Here is a 19,058-nt window from a genome sequence, read left to right on the forward strand (position 1 = left end):
AAAAAAAACGTATTACTTTTTTTAGGGTGAGCACAATGCCAGCTTAGGGTACTGTAAGTATTTACAGTACCCCCACAGACTTCCTAGCTGGCTGAGGAAACTCGAGCATACATTGGTTAGCCTTGGGGGCGTCACAAGTAAAAGTTTGAGAAACACTGGGCTTTAATGACAAAAGAGAGCCAGGATTATTTTAAAATCTTTTTTTTTTTCCATCTGGATTATCCTTTACTGAACAAAGAAGTTCATATCGTGTACGTCTGTAACCAGACTTTAAGCGGGGTATCTGCGTTCACCATCGTTATGGAGAATTGAAAGTCTTAGAAAAAAATTGAATAGGTAGGCCCACGTCAGTATTTACAGAAAGAGAAACGTCAAATAAACGAGTCGCTTTACTTATGCTTCTCAACCTAATTTTTTTAAATATTCTATAATCTATATTTATTTTACCTGTAAAGTACAAAATCCAGCATAAAATGCCTAGAAATGCTCTATAGAATGATTGCTAGTCTGGATTTCCTGATTCGACGGTATATATATATGTTACAACAAAAATAATGTAAAAATTAATTTTTTTTTAATTTCGCCACCGCTCTATTTTATGTGTATTCCATATTTTTTGGTTTAGTTTTCTTTTTTGTCTGTCTGTCTTTTTTATCTGTCTTTCTTTTATGTCTGTCTTTCTTTTATGTCTGTCTTTCTTTTTTGTCTGTCTTTCTTTTTTGTCTGTCTTTCTTTTTTGTCTGTCTTTCTTTTTTGTCTGTCTTTCTTATTTTTCTGTCTTCCTTTTTTGTTTCTCTTTCTTTTTTTTTTGTCTCTCTTTCTTATTTGTATGTCTTTTATATTTGTCTGTTTTTCTTCTTTTTTTTTTTGTCCGACTTTCTTATTTATGTCTGTCTTTCTTTTTTGTCTGTCTTTCTTATTTGTCTGTCTTTCTTATTTGTCCATCTTTCTTTTTTTTCCGTCTTTCTTTTTTTTTTGTCTGTCTTTCTTAATGTTCTATCTTTCTTATTTGTCTTAAATTTTTTAAATTTGTTTTTCTTTCTTATTTATTTGTCTTTTCTTATTTGTCTGTTTTTTCTTCTTTTTTGTCTCCCTTTTTTATAATTTTTCTGTCTTTTCTTATTTGTGCGTCTTTTCTTATTGGTCTGTGTTTCAGGACAAAAGCGGTATTTAAGATGTCTTCAAGGAGACGGATATTTGTAGTACTGGTGATGCTTATCCTACTGAGTATCCTGTATGTATCTCTTAGTCCTTACAAAGAGAAACAAAGAACACATTCTCTGAATGCATTCCAAGACAACAATCTACAACTAAGACAAATCATTTGTCATGACACTGACACACGATTAAGTGCCATGTCACTGCCATTCAGTGACGATGAACGCACGGGGATAACAAATGAATTGAAAAGGGAAGACAAGCCCGATAACTCAGGGGCTGTAAGTAAGTCATTTACAATTGTGTACTCTTTTAGTGCTGAAGTATGTAGTCACTTTTCCTTAAGTAATGTAATTATTTTTGTAATAAAGCTTTAGAACTAATTATCCTAGATCTGAATGTCCTAGCTTTAAATGTTCTAGATCTGAATGTCCTAGCTTTAAATGTTCTAGATCTGAATGTCCTAGTTTTAAATGTTCTAGATCTGAATGTCCTAGCTTTAAATGTTCTAGATCTGAATGTCATAGCTCTAAATGTTCTAGCTCTAAATGTTCTAGATCTAAATGTTCTAGATCTGAATGTCCTAGCTGTAAATGTTCTAGATCTGAATGTCATAGCTCTAAATGTTCTAGATCTGAATGTCATAGCTTTAAATGTTCTGGATCTGAATGTCATAGCTTTAAATGTTCTGGATCTGAATGTCCTAGCTTTAAATGTTCTGGATCTGAATGTTCTAGATCTAAATGTTCTAGATCTGAATGTCCTAGCTGTAAATGCTCTAGATCTGAATGTCATAGCTCTAAATGTTCTAGATCTGAATGTTCTAGATCTAAATGTTCTAGATCTGAATGTTCTAGCTTTAAATGTTCTGGATCTGAATGTTCTAGATCTAAATGTTCTAGATCTGAATGTCCTAGCTGTAAATGCTCTAGATCTGAATGTCATAGCTCTAAATGTTCTAGATCTGAATGTTCTAGATCTAAATGTTCTGGATCTGAATGTCCTAGCTTTAAATGTTCTAGATCTGAATGTTCTAGATCTAAATGTTCTAGATCTGAATGTTCTAGATCTAAATGTTCTAGATCTGAATGTTCTAGATCTGAATGTTCTAGATCTAAATGTTCTAGATCTAAATGTCCTAGCTCTAAATGTTCTAGATCTAAATGTTCTAGATCTGAATGTCCTAGCTGTAAATGTTCTAGATCTGAATGTCATAGCTCTAAATGTTCTAGATCTGAATTTTATACGTTCTAAATGTTTTAGATCTGAATGTTCTAGATCTGAATGTTCTAGATCTAAATGTTCTGGATCTAAATGTTCTAGATCTGAATGTTCTAGATCTAAATGTTCTAGATCTGAATGTTCTAGATCTAAATGTTCTAGATCTGAATGTTCTAGATCTTAATGTTCTAGATCTGAATGTTCTAGATCTAAATGTTCTAGATATAAATGTTTTAGATTTGAATGTTCTAGATCTAACTGTCCTAGATCTAAATGTCCTAGATCTAAATGTTCTAGATCTAAATGTTCTAGATCTCAACAGCGCGGGCCTTAGGCTTAGGTAAACTAAGCAGCCGTTTAAAGGGCCTCCGATTGTTAGGGGCCTTGCACAGGACTCAAAAATAATTTTTTTTTAGAGAACAAATTGCGAAACATGGATCAAATCTCAAAATCGCAGAACTCTGTGGCCCTACGTCTCTAGCCCTTGTTCTAGGTCTCTATAATTGAAGGATTACTCAGGGATGTTTGGATCTAATTGTTAGACTATATTTGTTAGAAGACCTTTGTTTCTTTTGGTGAAATGTCGAAACATTATTTTTAGTCTGGTGATCAGGAATCGTCCACGCAGCACTTTCGTGTATATGCTAGATATGAATTTAATTTAACTTATTTGTTGATTTTGATATAGATACATGACAGGTTTTTTTTAGCGGCCCTCGAAAGGGAAATAGACGCTATTAGTTTTATGTGGTCTGTTTGTCCGTCCGTCCGTCCGTCCCATTAAGATCTCGTAAACTGGAAAAGATATGAAAATCTGACATCATGTTAGTTTAGACCAGGGGTGGGCAACCTTTTTCTGCCGAGGGCCGCATTAAAAATAAATTGGCGACTGGGGGGGGGGGCCGCATATATATATATATATATATATATATATATATATATATATATATATATATATATATATATATATATATATATATATATATATTTGCACTCCCAATTGAGGAATTATAACAAGAGTTAGTAATTTTCTTGAACTAATTTTACGAATGATTTTTTTTTATAATTTTGCCGATATCTGTTTTAATCACAACACTATCACCACAAACATGTAATTGTACTTAATGTGAAGTATATAACTGTTTACTCTCGTGGAACTAGCTTACTAGTTGTTATCATTGTGATTGCTGTGAAATTACAGTCAATAAGTAATATTTGATATTTTAAGATTTTGGCACATCAATAAGCATCGACCTATTCTAGCACTTGATAATTTTTTTTAAAAAAAAGCATGTTCGCAGATGAATGTGGTTACAAATAATATGAAAGTTTAGTAGGAAAGTGTTTTTATAAGTGCGGGTATGCAGCTTCTGGCATTCATGAAACTCCCGCGAAAGAACTGACTGAAACTTCTCTTTCAGGTCATCTGGAGCTGAAACAGCTTTTGCATAAATGGTGAGTGGATGGTATTAAAAACTGGTCCCAAGCTGCTGACGTCTTAAAATTTGCTTTCAAATTACACAATCAAGGAATACAAATAAGCCTTGTACATTTCAACCATTTCACTAGAAATAGTTTCACCTTTCAGGTAAAGACAATGATAAAGCCTAATTTCACTTGCTGGCTTCAAGAAATGGAATAGCTTTGTTTGGAAAGAATTACGATGCACATGCATTTCGTGTGCAAACAACAAATTGCAATGCTTCCGAAGATAATAATGAAATCTGTCTTCAACTCTTCATTACAAATATTAGTAACAAGGTCACAGTCAATGTCCTTCATGGAACATAACAATTTCATCCTTGAGATTCCATATTCTTCTAATGCTTAGGCCAGTGGATACTACTGTGTTAGCGAACATCGGAATGTTTTGTTTCCAAATCTTAAAGTACTTTTCGGAACTTCCAGTCAGGGCCGGCCTTAGATAATTGGATTCACTAGGGTAGGCGAAGTGAATTTGGTGGCCCCAAATTAAATAGAAAAATATAATAAATTAACTGCAAAAAAATCTAAAACTATGCAACTTATTAAAAGCCTAATGTATTTCAAGAATAACAGTCAGGATAGGTGTCGCTATTTCTTCTAAAAAAATAATACTACAATTGACTTCTGCGGGGCTCTTAACAATCGTAGGCCTTACACAGATGCTAAGTCTTATATGAATTAGGCAGGTCCTGCATGTTTCATCTTATAATATCTGTCATACCGTCATGCAACATTAATGGTATTCAAAACAGATTTGTGTAAACTTTTCAGTAATGAGTTTATGGTTGGGGTATTGCACTTTATTTTATTTTAAAGTCTGTTTTTCTCAGTCAAAGCAGGATCTCCATCAGTTGTTACCCTTGCCATCTTGTTCAAGCCAACCCAACACTTTCAACACAGTTCTTCATAGCATTGAATAAATACTGGCCTGGACTTGTGTCTTGGACTGAATTTTTTTTTAAGTTTCAATAATTTCTATAGATATTTACAATTATTTATTTTTAATATATTTGCAATTTTTATATGTGTAATGTGATTTCTTTAGGTGTTCGCGGGCCGCATAAAACACTCCGACGGGCCGTACGTCATAGGGTTCAACACTGAACAGAGACGTGACAACAAGCCATTGGTCTCCCGAGTCTCCCCTGACCATAGGTTGCCACGTCACGGGTCAGTGTTCAGGTCTACTAAAAAGATTTGTCACGAGCCTACTCCAGGTTGAGGAACGCTATTTGCGACTAAGTGTAGGCCTAGCAGTTGCAGGACTCATAAAAAGTGAGCTGTTGAAATTCGTCTTTTGAGAAATATGAAACTTGTACAATCAATATTAGATACAAAAATTAACAGTGCTTATTTTATTACAGCACCGTATCATCCCTTCTCAGCAAAAGGGAGCAAAGGCCTACCCGTGTGTCTGCAACAAAGCCGTTCAATTTCAGTAGGAGCCTCGAATTTCGACACAAATATCTATAGTTCGAATCCACTTAGTTGTCCTCTGGTTTCCGCATGACACCTTTGGCCTTACAACTGTTTGTTCCTTGCAAAAGACAGCTGCCTGGTCGTGTCGTATGCGCTCTGGACTGTCTTTCGGTTATCTCGATGATCCTGGGTTCACACCCTGCCCGCTGCCAACCCCCGTCGTCCTGCGGGAGGTTTGGACTACCAAGTAAATAATCTTTAACTCTGAAGGGACATCCGATGATGCGAAAGTTGTAAACTATTTGACAACATAGATCTTTATTTTCTTGACCAGTGTATCTGGTGAACTACACCAACATGTTCAGCCAAAACAGTTCGACACCTGAAGCAGATCCCAACAATGCCAGCACAGTCCAAACTTGGTGGCAGGCTGCAGCTATGATAGACTGGTAATAATTAAGTAAAGATGTAGTAGACATTTAGACATACATTTGTTGTTTATAGTTTTGTGATGCTGTTTTTATAAACTTGTGATGTTTTCATAAACTTGTGATGTTTTTATAGTCTCGTGATGTTGTTTTTATAGTCTTGTGATATTTTTTTTTAATAATCGTGTGATGTTTTTTATTTTTTATGATGTTTTTATAGTCTTAAGATGTTTTTATAGTTTTGTGATGTTTTATAATCTTGTGATGTTTTTATAATCTTGTGATATTGTTTGATTTCCCTCCAATATAAAAAAAGAAATATTTAAAAAGAAAATTAAAATAAAATAGTATATTTAATATAGCTGCTACATTCAGTATTATCATGCTACCTTTGCCTCTCTCTCTCTCTCTCTCTCTCTTTCTCTCTCACACACACACACTGTGTGACTTTTCCCTTTCACTAAACCTCAGTGTCTTTTGTGTCAATACCTCTCTCACAATCTCCTACATTCCCTCCCTCTCTTTCTCTCTTTCATTCAACACAGTACTCTCTCTCTCTTCCCCGGACTTTTTGTTTCCATTGAGAAAGCGTTTAAGTACGTTTACTGTTAATGTTTAAATCAACATAAATTCAATCTATTAGAAAAGTGTATGACCTCTTTTAAACAAGTTTTCATCTGTTATTAGCTTACACTTTACATTACATTAGATCGCACGGTCTCATCGTATCATGAAACAGTGACGTCACTCTTGTCCGGGTCACCTGGTGCGATTAGCTCAAGGTACCACTTACCCCCCCCCCCAAATCAACTTTCATCAAATATGTCCCAATTAAACACTCTTGTCAGTTACTTCTTTTTTTTTGAACCAATGCAGCGAGCCGATTACTCAAATGTTATTGCACATTTTAAAATGAAATTTATTAAAATTAAAAACAGACTTAACATCACCTGAACAGGTTTCCACTTTTATACTTTAAGACAGAAATGGTATAACGTTGTGCTATGTCATTGGAACTAAACTACCTTCTAGATGTGTCTAGGCATATTTGGGCGATTTTATTTTTTTCCCGATCTGTCTGCTTTTGCCAAGATATAATTTTTCCAACTTGAGTCAGTTGAGTGTCACCCCCTCACACCCCGCTAGTGACGCCACTGACGTTACATTGTCGTAAACATTCTCTCTTTTTTTCAAATTATTTATTCGAATGCCATTTATAATATCTTGACGTTCTATAAAGCTATTATCTCTTGGAGGGACCATGTCTCCAATCAGGAAGTTAAGAGATTGGCCAATATGAACAGCATGAATGCTCTCCTGACACAAAGAAGATTACGCTGGCTCGGACATGTCACCCGCATGCCAGATGGTAGAATCCCGAAAGATATCTTATAAGCTGAGCTTTTGGAAGGAGTCAGACCAAAGGGCCGCCCAAGACTAACATATAGAGATGTCTGCAAGCGAGACATAAGAGCCACAGGGATAAGCGAAAGTATGTGGGAAAACATAGCCAAAGACCGGAGTGCATGGAGACAGACTGTGCATGCTGGGACAACCCTTGCTGAGAACAAAAGAATTGAAGCGACCTTAATCAATAAGGAAAAAAAGGAAGCTGCCCTGTCCGCTAGCCCTTAATCAGAGGCATACACATGTATGAATTGCGGCAAAGTCTGCCGTTCTAGAATTGGCCTGATTAGCCTGACGCCTTCTCAAGATTAAGCCAAAATCCATTGCCTTTCGAGACACGAGGAGCCATATATATATATATATATATATATATATATATATATATATATATATATATATATATATATATATATATATATATATATATATATATATACAAAGCTATCTCGTGTGTTAGATTGAAGACGGATATTGTTCATTAAATTTGATGTTTTCTTTATAGCAAACCTGCTCACGGAAGTGCATGGACTAGGACAAAGAGGCAATGTTTAGTTATGCTTAAGTTATGACACTAATAAGTTGACTGTAACACGTTAACGCTAGCAAGTTATAGCGCTAGCAAGTTAGCGCTGGCAGGTTAGCGCTAGCAGGTTAACGCTAGCAAGTTAGCGCTAGCAAGCAAAGTTGACCTTTCTCTCTCTATTTTCAGGTGCGAAAGGCCGGCCCTTTTGAGTAGTGTCTTTAAAGTGTTTGTTTTATGTTCCACTTTTGTGTCTTCAAAGGCTCCACTGCTGGACAAACCCTCTGTTGAAAGGTCACGTGACTTCATCCATAAAGAAATTTAAAACGCATTCCTCCATTTTGTTCCAATAACCTGTTTACACCAGTGTTTCTCCAGCTTACATCAGTGGCGTCCCTCCCCAGACGAAAAAAAAAACCGTTTGTGCTCACCTTGGGCAGCCTGGGGGGGGGGGGGGGGATGGGGTTGGGATAATCGCTGTAGGCCCCACGTTGGTTACGGTAGTTGTGTTTTTTTAATAACAAGCAAAATAAAAAAAAATTACTTTGTTGAAAAAAAAGTACTCTGAAGGGAAGAACTCCGCATTTACAAACCATATATCTCAATACTGTAGGATTGATTTCCCTTATTCAATATCAAAATAAATTATCAATTACCAAAATTTACTTCAATAATTTGTTAATTTGTTTTTATTGATTCATGTTTTGTTAGTTGCAATAAATAATTGTGTAAAGTTTCCACCTGTGTTTGGAGGCAATATAAAAATCCATAAGACATTTTGACGTTAAGTGACAAATTTACAATGATCACAATCTAAAATCTAGTAGACAAATATAACTATTGTTCTTTAAAGGAACAAAAAATCCTTTGAATAAAAACACACATACAAATTTTAGATAGATTTCATTCTTTTTAATGACATAATAAAATAAACGAAACTATTAGCACGAAAATTTCCTGCGCCAAAACGTCTGCGTCAAAACGATCACTGCGCCAAAACCGCGGCGTCAAAAAATGGCTGTACCAAAACACCCTGCTTCGGTTACTGTTATGTAGTAAAGGCATACTTTGTTTTTATGCTCTGTTCTATTGACCACAGGTATTACAACGGACCAGTGCGATACACTTGTCAACATATCAAGGCTGTTGGCAACTGGCACATATGTCAAGACTTCCCTTACACTGTCAGCCCACCTTGTCTCGTGTATTCTTTCGGGTGAGTAATATTTAGGTCAGCGGTCAGCACACCGTTCCTTGTGTATTCTTTCGGGTAAGTAATATCTAGGTCAATGGTCAGCACACCGTTTATTGTGTATGCTTTCGGGTTTGTAATATCTAGGTCAGTGGTCAGCACACCGTTCCTTGTGTATTCTTTCGGGTGAGTAATATCTAGGTCAGTGGTCAGCACAACGTTCCTTGTGTATTCTTTCGGGTGAGTAATATCTAGGTCAGTGGTCAGCACAACGTTCCTTGTGTATTCTTTCGGGTGAGTAATATCTAGGTCAGTGGTCAGCACAACGTTTCTTGTGTATTCTTTCGGGTGAGTAATATCTAGGTCAGTGGTCAGTCCACCTTGTTTCGTGTATTCTTTCGGGTGAGTAATATTTAGGTCAGTGGTCAGCACACCGTTCCTTTTGTATTCTTTCGGGTGAGTAATATTTAGGTCAGTGGTCAGCACACCGTTACTTGTGTATTCTTTCGGGTGAGTAATGTGGCCGTTGAACGCTATCAAATAAAATAAAATTGGAAGGAGCAGACCGAAATAGGAACGTTTGGGGGGGGGGGGGGGAGGAAGAAGGTGCAAAGTAACAAATGTTGTGGTTTGAAATTTGTTTATATTTCGTAAGCTGCATTTGTTGTAGCTTTACTATCTCAGATATTTCCAATGAATTCTTTAACAAGTTTTATGATCTATCGTTAAAAACCTTGTAGCTTTTTTAAAAATCTATCTTTGTATGTCTATTTAAGAGAGAGAGAGAGTGTGTGTGTGTGTGTGTGTGTAAGTGTGTAGGCATGTTAAAGTAAATCATCAAAGAATCGCTTCTTTATTTTTTTTTTAAGGAGAACGAGATTGGTGTTAATACCCGATCGTTGATTTATAGCTTTAGACAGCTAGTAAAAGTACAACTAACCGATGTAGATGTATTAAATTCTTAAGGGGGAAAAAATAAAAAAATAAATATAACATTTATATACAAATATAAGCATCATCAGCTTGAAAAGATACTGCGATTGATGACCACTTTTGTCATCGGGGTGGGGGGGGGGGCTGAGGGCTTTGCACTGAGGTTTTGTGCCTCCTCATGTGGCTGGTGAGACCTATGTTAGCCCGGAATGTTCGGCCCGGCCGCACACTGGGCAGGTTATTCCAGCTGGAGCTAGTGTCGTGGGCCTTGCTTTTCTTCTCTGGCGTTTTTCTTCTGCCAGCGTGGTTCTCTTTTCCTCAGCAACCTGCGCGCCAGTTTTCACAGCGCAACACCACGATTCTCTGTCATGTGCCTCTGTCTCCCAGGGGGCTGAGTCTATGCTGAACGCTTCATAGAAGCTTTAATTAAGAGTGTCCCTTGAAAGTAGATTTATGTATAAATACAAGTAAATGATAATTTAAACAAGATATAGCTGACTAAAAATGCACACGTCTTTTCTGTCTGAATTCTCTCGTTTCTCTTCCCTTCTTCAGCTTCTACATAGATATATATGGAAATAAACTAGGACATAATATCTCGTGGTTTCGTCAGAGACTCTTAAGCCTACCCAAACGAAAAACACCCGCCCCCAGTTTCCTCAAAGTTGCATCAGAAACACGCATATAATAATAATAATCTTTATTATCCATTCCGAAATTTGTCTTACAATTTGTGCATTACACCAAAAAAAAATAGAAAAAAAAAGACCAAACAAAAAACATTATAACTATAGAAAACCAAAGTATACATCCACACTAGACCCACTCAAAATTTGCATGCCGAAAGTTTATATCAAATTGTTTCTATTTAATGATTTGATTGCCAGGGGAACAAAAGAGTGTTTGTGCCTGTTTGTCTTTGCTATCGGTGTCTTGTATCTCTTTTGTGACGATAAAATTAAAAATACTGACTCAATATGTACTAGATAACAATCAAAAGTAAAGATTCTTAAGTTGTTGTTTTTTTAAATCCTTTTCTTAATCATATTGAAGGGCTGTCTGGTAGCGTGCTATCCCCTCAGGACTTTTGCTATAAATAGTCACACTGGGTCATGGATTTTAAGTCCAGAATTAGTCAATCTATAATATATTAGCAAAATACCACTGCCCAGTGCTATTAGAGCATGGAATGGGTTGCCTGAATCAGCCAGATGAACCAATGACTTGGCAGAATTTAAGTCATTGATTAACATGCATGACGCGTAGGACGTGATCATCTTCTTTTTTGAAGTAACGTCTGTATTTTATAAGATAAGAAGACTGATTTGTTCTCTGATTTCGTCAAGAGATCTCTGGAACTGCCTAAAGTTATTTCTTGAGCTATAAATATTTTATCTTTTCAACTATTTTTTTTCCTTTCAGAATAAACTATGACTTCTCTTTTGACAATGCCATGATTTCACTTGGCTGTGAGGTGCATTCGTTTGATCCAAGGTACATTTATCACAATATACTTGATTGTTTATTAATAGAATCATTTTTTTTTTAAAGTAGTCCAGAGATGGATTTGAAAAGCCGCATAAGTACACTAATCACAAGCTCTTCTAACTCAAAGACAAGTGTATTAAATGTAGGTCTTTTCTGGGTCTGAATAGCCAGATAAAAAAAAATTCAACACTGACAGATATTCTGCATCCTCGAAGACAGTGTCTTATATGTAGGTCATAGTTGAGTCTGAATCACTGGCGGATCCAGGGGGGGGGGGCGGTAGGGGCGATCGCCCCCCCCCACTCGGCCGACCCCCCCCCCCCCGAAGGGGGGGGCGGACGAATTTTAGTATAGAAGTCACACAATTCGTATACGAATTTATTACTTATGTTAATAATATATACTAATTATTTCTATTTCAAACTTTTTTTAGATTATTTCGCCCCCCCTTTAGTATGTTGGCCGATTAGGTGGGGTCGGGAGGGGGCGATAGCATCAATCCGCCCCCCCCCCCCCAACCATAAACTTTTGAGTGGGGGGGGCGGTCCAATTTATTTGTAGAAATCACAGCTTGCCAAAAGAATCAATTAAATATCTATATGATTAAAACTTGTTATTGATATTTTAACCGATCTTTATATTATGTCGTTCCCCTGTTGTCCGATTGGTGTGTGTGTGGGGGGGGGGGCAAAACCTCTACTGCCCTTCCCACCTAAACCCTTTGAGTGGGGGGGGGGCGGTCCTACTTTTATGGAGAAATCATAGTTTGTGAGCAAGATTAGTTGCATTGATATATAAATTTGATATTATGTCGCTCTCCTTCGGGTATCTTGGCCGATACGGTGGGGTAAGGGGGGGGGGCGATTGCATGTACTGCCCTCCCCGCTCTAGCCCTATGAGTGGGGGGGGGCGGTCATATTTTTATGGAGGAATCATATTTTGTGAACAAAAATAGTTGAATTTCTATATAATTGATATGTGAAACCATTTGTATATTATGTCGCACCACACTCTAATCTCAAATTTTATGATTAGTAAATATGAAAGGAAAAAGGTGGGAGGGGCGATACATGCCATCTCCTTTCCCTCATCGGACGAAGCAATAATTTTTCTTTTTGTATTACAGTTAAGAAATTACAAAATGTAAAAAAAAATCAGCCACTAATATAATTTATATATGCTATAAATTAAATTCTCGTATCGAGTGGCCCCACCCTTATTCTTTAATGCCAAATGCAATCATTAGCAGAAATTATAAAAAGGAGCGAGGATAAATCGTTTTCATTCTACCGCCCCTCCCATTTCCAGACAGAGTTTATAATATGTAATTTCACATGAATTTATCATAATTATTTTAAGAAAGACTTTGCTTTGGAAAAATTAGATTCTAACAAAAATTTTCAATATAAGAGTCACGATTGAGATGAGTAGCCTTTTTTCCAACCTCTACTCAATCTAATATTTTTCTAGTTAAATTTGGGACTATAACTCACAATTTATGCTTGAATTTTATTGAATATTATTTATCGAATTTTTTTTTTCGGCGGCGATCCTCAAAGCCTTAATCTAAATATGTGGGGTGTCTGATCTTTTCAAGGAACAAATCGGTTTTATTTGCAATGTATTAAGGGCGTATACATTCAAATTAGAATATTTTTCAATTACAATATTATTCAAAAGCTCCTTTTTTAATAGGGTGAATAATGAGCTTTAGGTAAGGAGAATGCGTTTCTTCAGTGAAGAATGCAAGAAAACGCTTTTAGCGTCGGGGCTTCGCCCCGAAAATCACTGATGAATAGTGAGCTGTAGTTGTCAGGAGCAGGCGTTTCTGCAGTGAAAAATGCAAGAAAACGGTTTTTGGCGTCGGGGCTTCGCCCCGAACTCCACTGATTAATAATGAGCTGTAGATGTCAGGAGAATGCGTTTCTTCAGTGAAGAATGCATGAAAACGCTTTATGCGTCGGGGCTACGCCCCGAAACTCACTGATGAATAGTGAGCTGTAGATGTCAGGAGCAGGCGTTTCTGCAGTGAAAAATGCAAGAAAACGCTTTTTGGCGTCGGGGCTTCGCCCCGAACTCCACTGATGGATAAAGAGCTGTAGATGTCAGGAGAATGCGTTTCTTCAGTGAAGAATGCATGAAAATACTGAGAAATACTGCTTATTTATTGTTATATATATATATATATATATATATCTGTGTGTGTGTGTGTGTGTGTGTGTGTGCTGTACACACGATTATGTATAGGGTTAGGGTTTACTGGGCGTTAGGGTTAGGGTTTGGAAAAAAATCGCCCCCCCCACTCCAAAGTTCTGGATCCGCTAGTGGTCTGAATAGCCATAGCCCCCCCCCCCCCCCCCCAGATGATATTGTCTTTTTTTTTGTATATATGACCTTTTCCTATATGTGAATATTAAAGGCCATAGATTTGTCTGAATAGCCACATTAAAAAAAAAAAACACTATTAGTTCATCTTATCTCTGTTGACTCTGCCTGTGGTCCCGTCGGGGTCATAGGCCACCAACCAGCTTCTTCCAGGGGTCTTGGTTCTGGGCGAGTCTCTCCAAATGTCCCACACGTCTTTCACATCTGCTTGGAGTCTGCATCCAAATCTCGGTGCCATGTAAAGACTACATTAACGATTATTGTTCATATTTCAAGAGACTATCATATGTTGTAGTTAAGGTCGACATCCGTGTTAAAAATGATATTCATATTTTTTATAATCCCATATATATTTTAAATATTCTTTACTTGTAGCATGAAATTAGAAACACACAAAAGGGGCAATAACTCGGCTTTCTATAAATGGGGAATCAGCAATGTCAACTCTGATGCTTACCAGCCTCGAAGAGATATGTACGTGAAACATGAACAGACCTGGAAGATGAGGACACTCAAGTCCATAATCCAAGAATTGGGTCACGAAAAGGTCAATTTATTTTTAAAACTACTATTAGTTTCTCTATAACCTCCTTCTTCAGCTTTTGAAAAACACAGTTTGGCAAAGTGGCATAAACCACTTTCCAAACTACAGATATATGAGTTTAAGAGTTCAAATTCCAATGTAAACCTAGGAATTACATATATATATATATATATATATATATAGATAGATAGATAGATAGATATAGATATAGATAGATAGATAGATAGGTAGATAATTAGATAGATAGATAGATAGATAATTAGATAGATAGATAGATAGATAGATAGATATATAGATAGATAGATATAGATAGATAGATAGATAGATAGATAGATAGATAGATAGATAGATAGATAGATAGATAGATAGATAGATAGATAGATTTGTACAAATTTGTCCTAGCATATGGGATGAGTCTTTCAGAGTATTTTATTAAATTTTGTTTTTGTATTTGAAGATTATGTTTCAGTGTTTTATGTATAATTGCTACTTTCCTTTTAAGTCTTCTATCCTGAAGGCCTTCTAAATTTAGTGATTTAACTAAAGGACTTAAGAGACTTTCTATTCTAATCGCCATGTACGATTACATTGAGAACTGACAGAACGAAAAAGCAACTCTTCCAATTGATAGTCTTTACCCGATCGTTCATTTTCGTAATTACAATAATATTTCCAAATTGACTTCGGGAATATTTCCTTCCTTAACAAATTATTCATCCGAGCGAGGCTCGGCCACTTGGTACTACAGATTAAAACATTTACTTTGTACTGGAAAGAAGACAAAAGTAAGAATAACAGTAACTCTTTTTATCTTCGTCCCATATGCTAGGACAAATTTGTATAAATACTCCTTCTTCCCTAGTGCTATTAGAGCATGGTATGGGGTTGCCTGAGCCAGCCAGGAAAACCAGTGACTTGGCTGAATTTAGGTCATTCCAGGACGTAATCATCTTCTTTTTTGAAGTAATATCTGTATCATATTAAGATAAGAAGATAAGATCTGATTTTGTTTGCAGAGAGTTCTCGATGTTCTAAAACTGGACGTGGAAGCCTATGAATGGGGGATCGTCGACAACTTGATTCAAACTGATGTTTTAAAATACGTACGGCAGCTGATGATTGAGTTTCACCTGTTCCCGAACTTTCCAGCTCGGTCTGAATACGTCTATTTATATAAGGTAACTATATTTCTCTCTATTTGTCAATTTCCTAGCGCACGCAGACTTACAAAGTTAAGATCTGTGGGTAGTTTTCTATACTGCAAGCAGACACCTCCCTCTAAACCCGGCCCATGCGATCAAAGATGTCATTTTTATTTCTGTGTCGATATTGTGATAGTCATTAAATAGAGTACTTAAAGATTTATAGAGAAAACGTAACATACGAGAGAGTAAGAGATACTTCTAAGACTCTTGGAACTCTAGGCCTATGGAAGCTTGTCCTAGGTGTTGAGTCTAAGATTCTTGGACATCTTAGACTATAGAAGTTTGTCTTAAGACAGTAGTCTAAGACTCTTGGAACTCTAGGCCTATGGAAGCTTGTCCTAGGTGTTGAGTCTAAGATTCTTGGACATCTTAGACTATAGAAGTTTGTCTTAAGACAGTAGTCTAAGACTCTTGGAACTCTAGGCCTATGGAAGCTTGTCCTAGGTGTTGAGTCTAAGATTCTTGGACATCTAAGCCTACAGAAGTTTGTCTTAAGATAGAAGTCTAAGTTTCTTGGATATCTAAGTCTATGGAAGCTTGTCCTATGAGAGAAGTCTAAGATTCATGGACATCGATGCATATGGAAGCTTGTCCTAAGAGTTGAGTCTAAGATTCTTGGACATCTAAGCCTATAGAAGTTTGTCTTAAGATAGAAGTCTAAGTTTCTTGGATATCTAAGTCTATGGAAGCTTGTCCTATGAGAGAAGTCTAAGATTCATGGACATCGATGCATATGGAAGCTTGTCCTAAGAGTTGAGTCTAAGATTCTTGGACATCTACACCTATAGAAGTTTGTCTCCACCTGCCTGTCTGAACAAACTTCGGTAATTCTGCAGGAGTTCAAGGGGCAGCCATCTTTGTACTATTTTGTTATTGTTTATGTTCCAAAGAAATCCCAAGATAGTGTCTTAAAAAATACCAAGAATTAACATTACTTCTGTGTTTTCAAAGCAATGCTATTTTTTTTCTTTTAATTTTGACTTGGTGTAATTACAATACGTTTCTTATTGTTCTGTCTTCTTTTTAATTGTTAAATAGTGTCTAGAATCTATATCTATTTTGAATTATTCTGATATAGAGAATCTAAATTTAACTAGGCCTACAATAAATATCAGCACAGTTTAATAGACCTTTAAGAACCTTGTCATATTAATATAATAATTAGTCTAGTTCTAGGAGTTAGATTATGAGTCTAATTAATAGACTTATTAGGACTAGATGATACCAGTATAGCTAGATCTAGCATATTATTTAGTTTAAAAAATAAAAACAAACAAAAACCCAAATCTGAGAGATATCCCAAGATACAAGATTACAGTCTAAAAAATAACAAAGATGGCTGCCCCTTGAACTCCTGCAGAATTACCCAAACTTCTATCTGGGAAAGATCCAAGCAGATGTACATTTTAACATCACTATTGCCGATTACTCGTATTCCAAGACGCTCAGGTAAGAATCGATGTTTCAGGTGTACAAAATCATTTAGATCTCGTTTTTTCCTGATGTTTCATTTTGTTCTGGTTTATTTATTTTTTCCTTGATGTTTCAGACTTACACTCGACTCAGAGAGATGGGCTTCAGAGAATACGCGACCTGGCGAGAGCCCAGGAATATCAACGAGAGACGATTTATCAACCAGCGAGCAGTTGACTTTGTGAACTATTTCTTTAATTAAACCAGATAATTGGCCACTTCTAAAACTTGGGTCCAATCTATAGACTTTGCGATAAAACAACTTTATAACACTTTGGTGCTGGAGTCTGTGTTCGTGTTGGCTGAGGAGATTCTGATGCAAACACGTAACCACGAGTAACACTGATGGTTTGCAAAGTTATAAAAACGCAAAATGTGAAAATTTCTTTTTAAAAAGGGGGCTTACCTAAGGGGATGAACTCCACATGTGCAGACATATATCTCAATATTGTAAGATTTATTTACCTTTTCCCACCTCAAACAAGATTAATTAATTTATTACTACTTTTTAATTGATATTTTTTTTTGTTAGGTACATTGAATAATTGTGCAAGGTTTTACCATTACTCGAGAAAGTGGGAGAAAGAAGGTGAGAGTTGAAGTTGAAAGTTGAAGTTGAGAGTTGAAGTTGAGAGTTGAGAGTTGTTGAAGTTGAAAGTTGAAGTTGAGAGTTGAAGATGAGGGTTGAAGTTGAAAGAAGTTGAGAGTTGTTGAAGTTGAAAGTTAAAGTTGAAGTTGAGAGTTGAAGATGAGGATTGAAGTTGAAAGTTGAAGTTGAGAGTTGAAAGTTGAAGTTGAGAGTTAAATTTGAATTAACGTGAAAGTTGAATTTGAGAGTTGAAAGTTGAAGTTGAGAGTTAAATTTGAATTAACTTGAAAGTTGAATTGGAAAGTTGAAAGTTGAAGTTGAGAGTTGAAGTTGAGAGTTAAATTTGAATTAATGTGAAAGTTGAGAGTTGAAAGTTGAGAGTTGAAGTTGAGAGTTGAAGTTGAAAGCTGAGAGTTGAAAGTTGAAGTTGAGAGTTAAATTTGAATTTACGTGAAAGTTGAAGTTGACAGTTGGAAGTTGAAGTTGAGAGTTGAAGTTGAGAGTTAAATATGAATTAATATGAAAGTTGAATTTGAGAGTTGAAAGTTAAAGTTGAGAGTTGAAGTTGAGAGTTGAAGTTGAGAGTTAAATTTGAATTAACGTGAAAGTTGAAGTTGAAAGTTGAAGTTGAATTCACGTGAAAGTTGAAGTCCGAGACGGATAGTCAGAGGTGAAATGGTTTGTATTTCGTTTCAATCGGTGACGTCTTTTGTTTCTACATACTTTACTGATCCTGGACTAATGCTGGGCTTTATCCAGGAGGTGGGGGTTTGACTACTAACATTTGAGTTGAGATCGGGCAAAGTACTTGTAAATATATACATATTTACAACAGATTTTTTTATTAGATTGTTAAAATGCTTGCTATTTCAGTTTTGAGTGGACTTTAGTTCTAATAACTCATTTGTGTAACTTTTAGCACCTAACATATAATGGGGAAGTAATCAACTTTTGAGGGATTATGGCCTAAATTGTGCCGATGTGCCAAAAAAAAACATAATATCATATCATATCATACTTTAGAAGCTGTCTACATATACTGTCAATAAAAGTTTAAATTCATTTCTTGAAAAGAAATTTGTTCATCTTTTCTTCAACCTCAGTATTAATATAAGAACAATACAAAAAATAATTTTAAAAAAAAAGAACAAAATCTTATATTAAGTGTAATTGTATTAATTAGTTTGGATAAATGTAAAGGTTAGCATGGTAGCTTTTTAAATGTATTTTTTTTAAAGTTGTAAAACATGAATACGAATTCGAGGGCTCAAGCCTACTCAAGCCAATGCACTAACCGCTGTGCTAGCGAATTGCTTATGAAAATAGAAATAACTAGCTATTGTTAGTTTCAAACTTTTTAAGCAACAAAGTATAAAGGGAACTAACTAAACTGATACCGCCACATCAGTCAATTACAATTTCTTTCCCTTGTTTTCTACCAAGCAAAATAATTGAATACCAATAATTAATTAACTAATCGGTTATTTTTTTAAATTCTATTTTGTCATGTACAAGAAATAGTTGTGCATAGTTTCAACTTGATCCAAGAATGAGTGTGGGAGACATAACGTGTTGAAACATTTTACCAGACAGAGTGAGTAGATATAAGCT

General features: G+C 35.9%; 1 protein-coding gene across 3 annotated transcripts; it reads left to right on the forward strand.

Moving 5' to 3' along the window:
* Positions 1–222: 222 nt before the first annotated feature.
* Positions 223–18,555, forward strand: LOC129924432 (probable methyltransferase-like protein 24). 3 transcript variants are annotated; one of them, XM_056018770.1, is made up of 8 exons: positions 223–336; positions 1,157–1,443; positions 5,618–5,732; positions 8,738–8,854; positions 11,186–11,257; positions 14,012–14,183; positions 15,197–15,358; positions 16,935–18,554. In XM_056018770.1, exons 2-8 carry the CDS (start codon positions 1,176–1,178, stop codon positions 17,058–17,060), a joined length of 1,032 nt encoding a protein of 343 aa, XP_055874745.1. In that variant the 5' UTR covers positions 223–336; positions 1,157–1,175; the 3' UTR covers positions 17,061–18,554. The 3 variants fall into 3 exon arrangements, with proteins under 3 accessions (XP_055874745.1, XP_055874743.1, XP_055874744.1); XM_056018768.1 differs by lacking the exon at positions 223–336 and adding an exon at positions 372–527 and having other exon boundaries at positions 16,935–18,555; XM_056018769.1 differs by lacking the exon at positions 223–336 and adding an exon at positions 409–556 and having other exon boundaries at positions 16,935–18,553.
* The last annotated feature ends 503 nt before the right edge of the window (positions 18,556–19,058 follow it).

The sequence above is a fragment of the Biomphalaria glabrata genome, chromosome 2, assembly GCF_947242115.1.
Source record: "Biomphalaria glabrata chromosome 2, xgBioGlab47.1, whole genome shotgun sequence".
Lineage (NCBI taxonomy): Eukaryota > Metazoa > Mollusca > Gastropoda > Planorbidae > Biomphalaria > Biomphalaria glabrata.

Coding starts and splice junctions, on each gene's coding strand:
- LOC129924432 (XM_056018768.1), top strand. CDS start 484: ATGCTCTATAGAATGATTGCTAGTCTGGATTTCCTGATTCGACG. Junction 1,444..5,617: donor CGATAACTCAGGGGCTGTAA/GTAAGTCATTTA, acceptor TTTCTTGACCAG/TGTATCTGGTGAACTACACC. Junction 11,258..14,011: donor GTGCATTCGTTTGATCCAAG/GTACATTTATCA, acceptor CTTTACTTGTAG/CATGAAATTAGAAACACACA.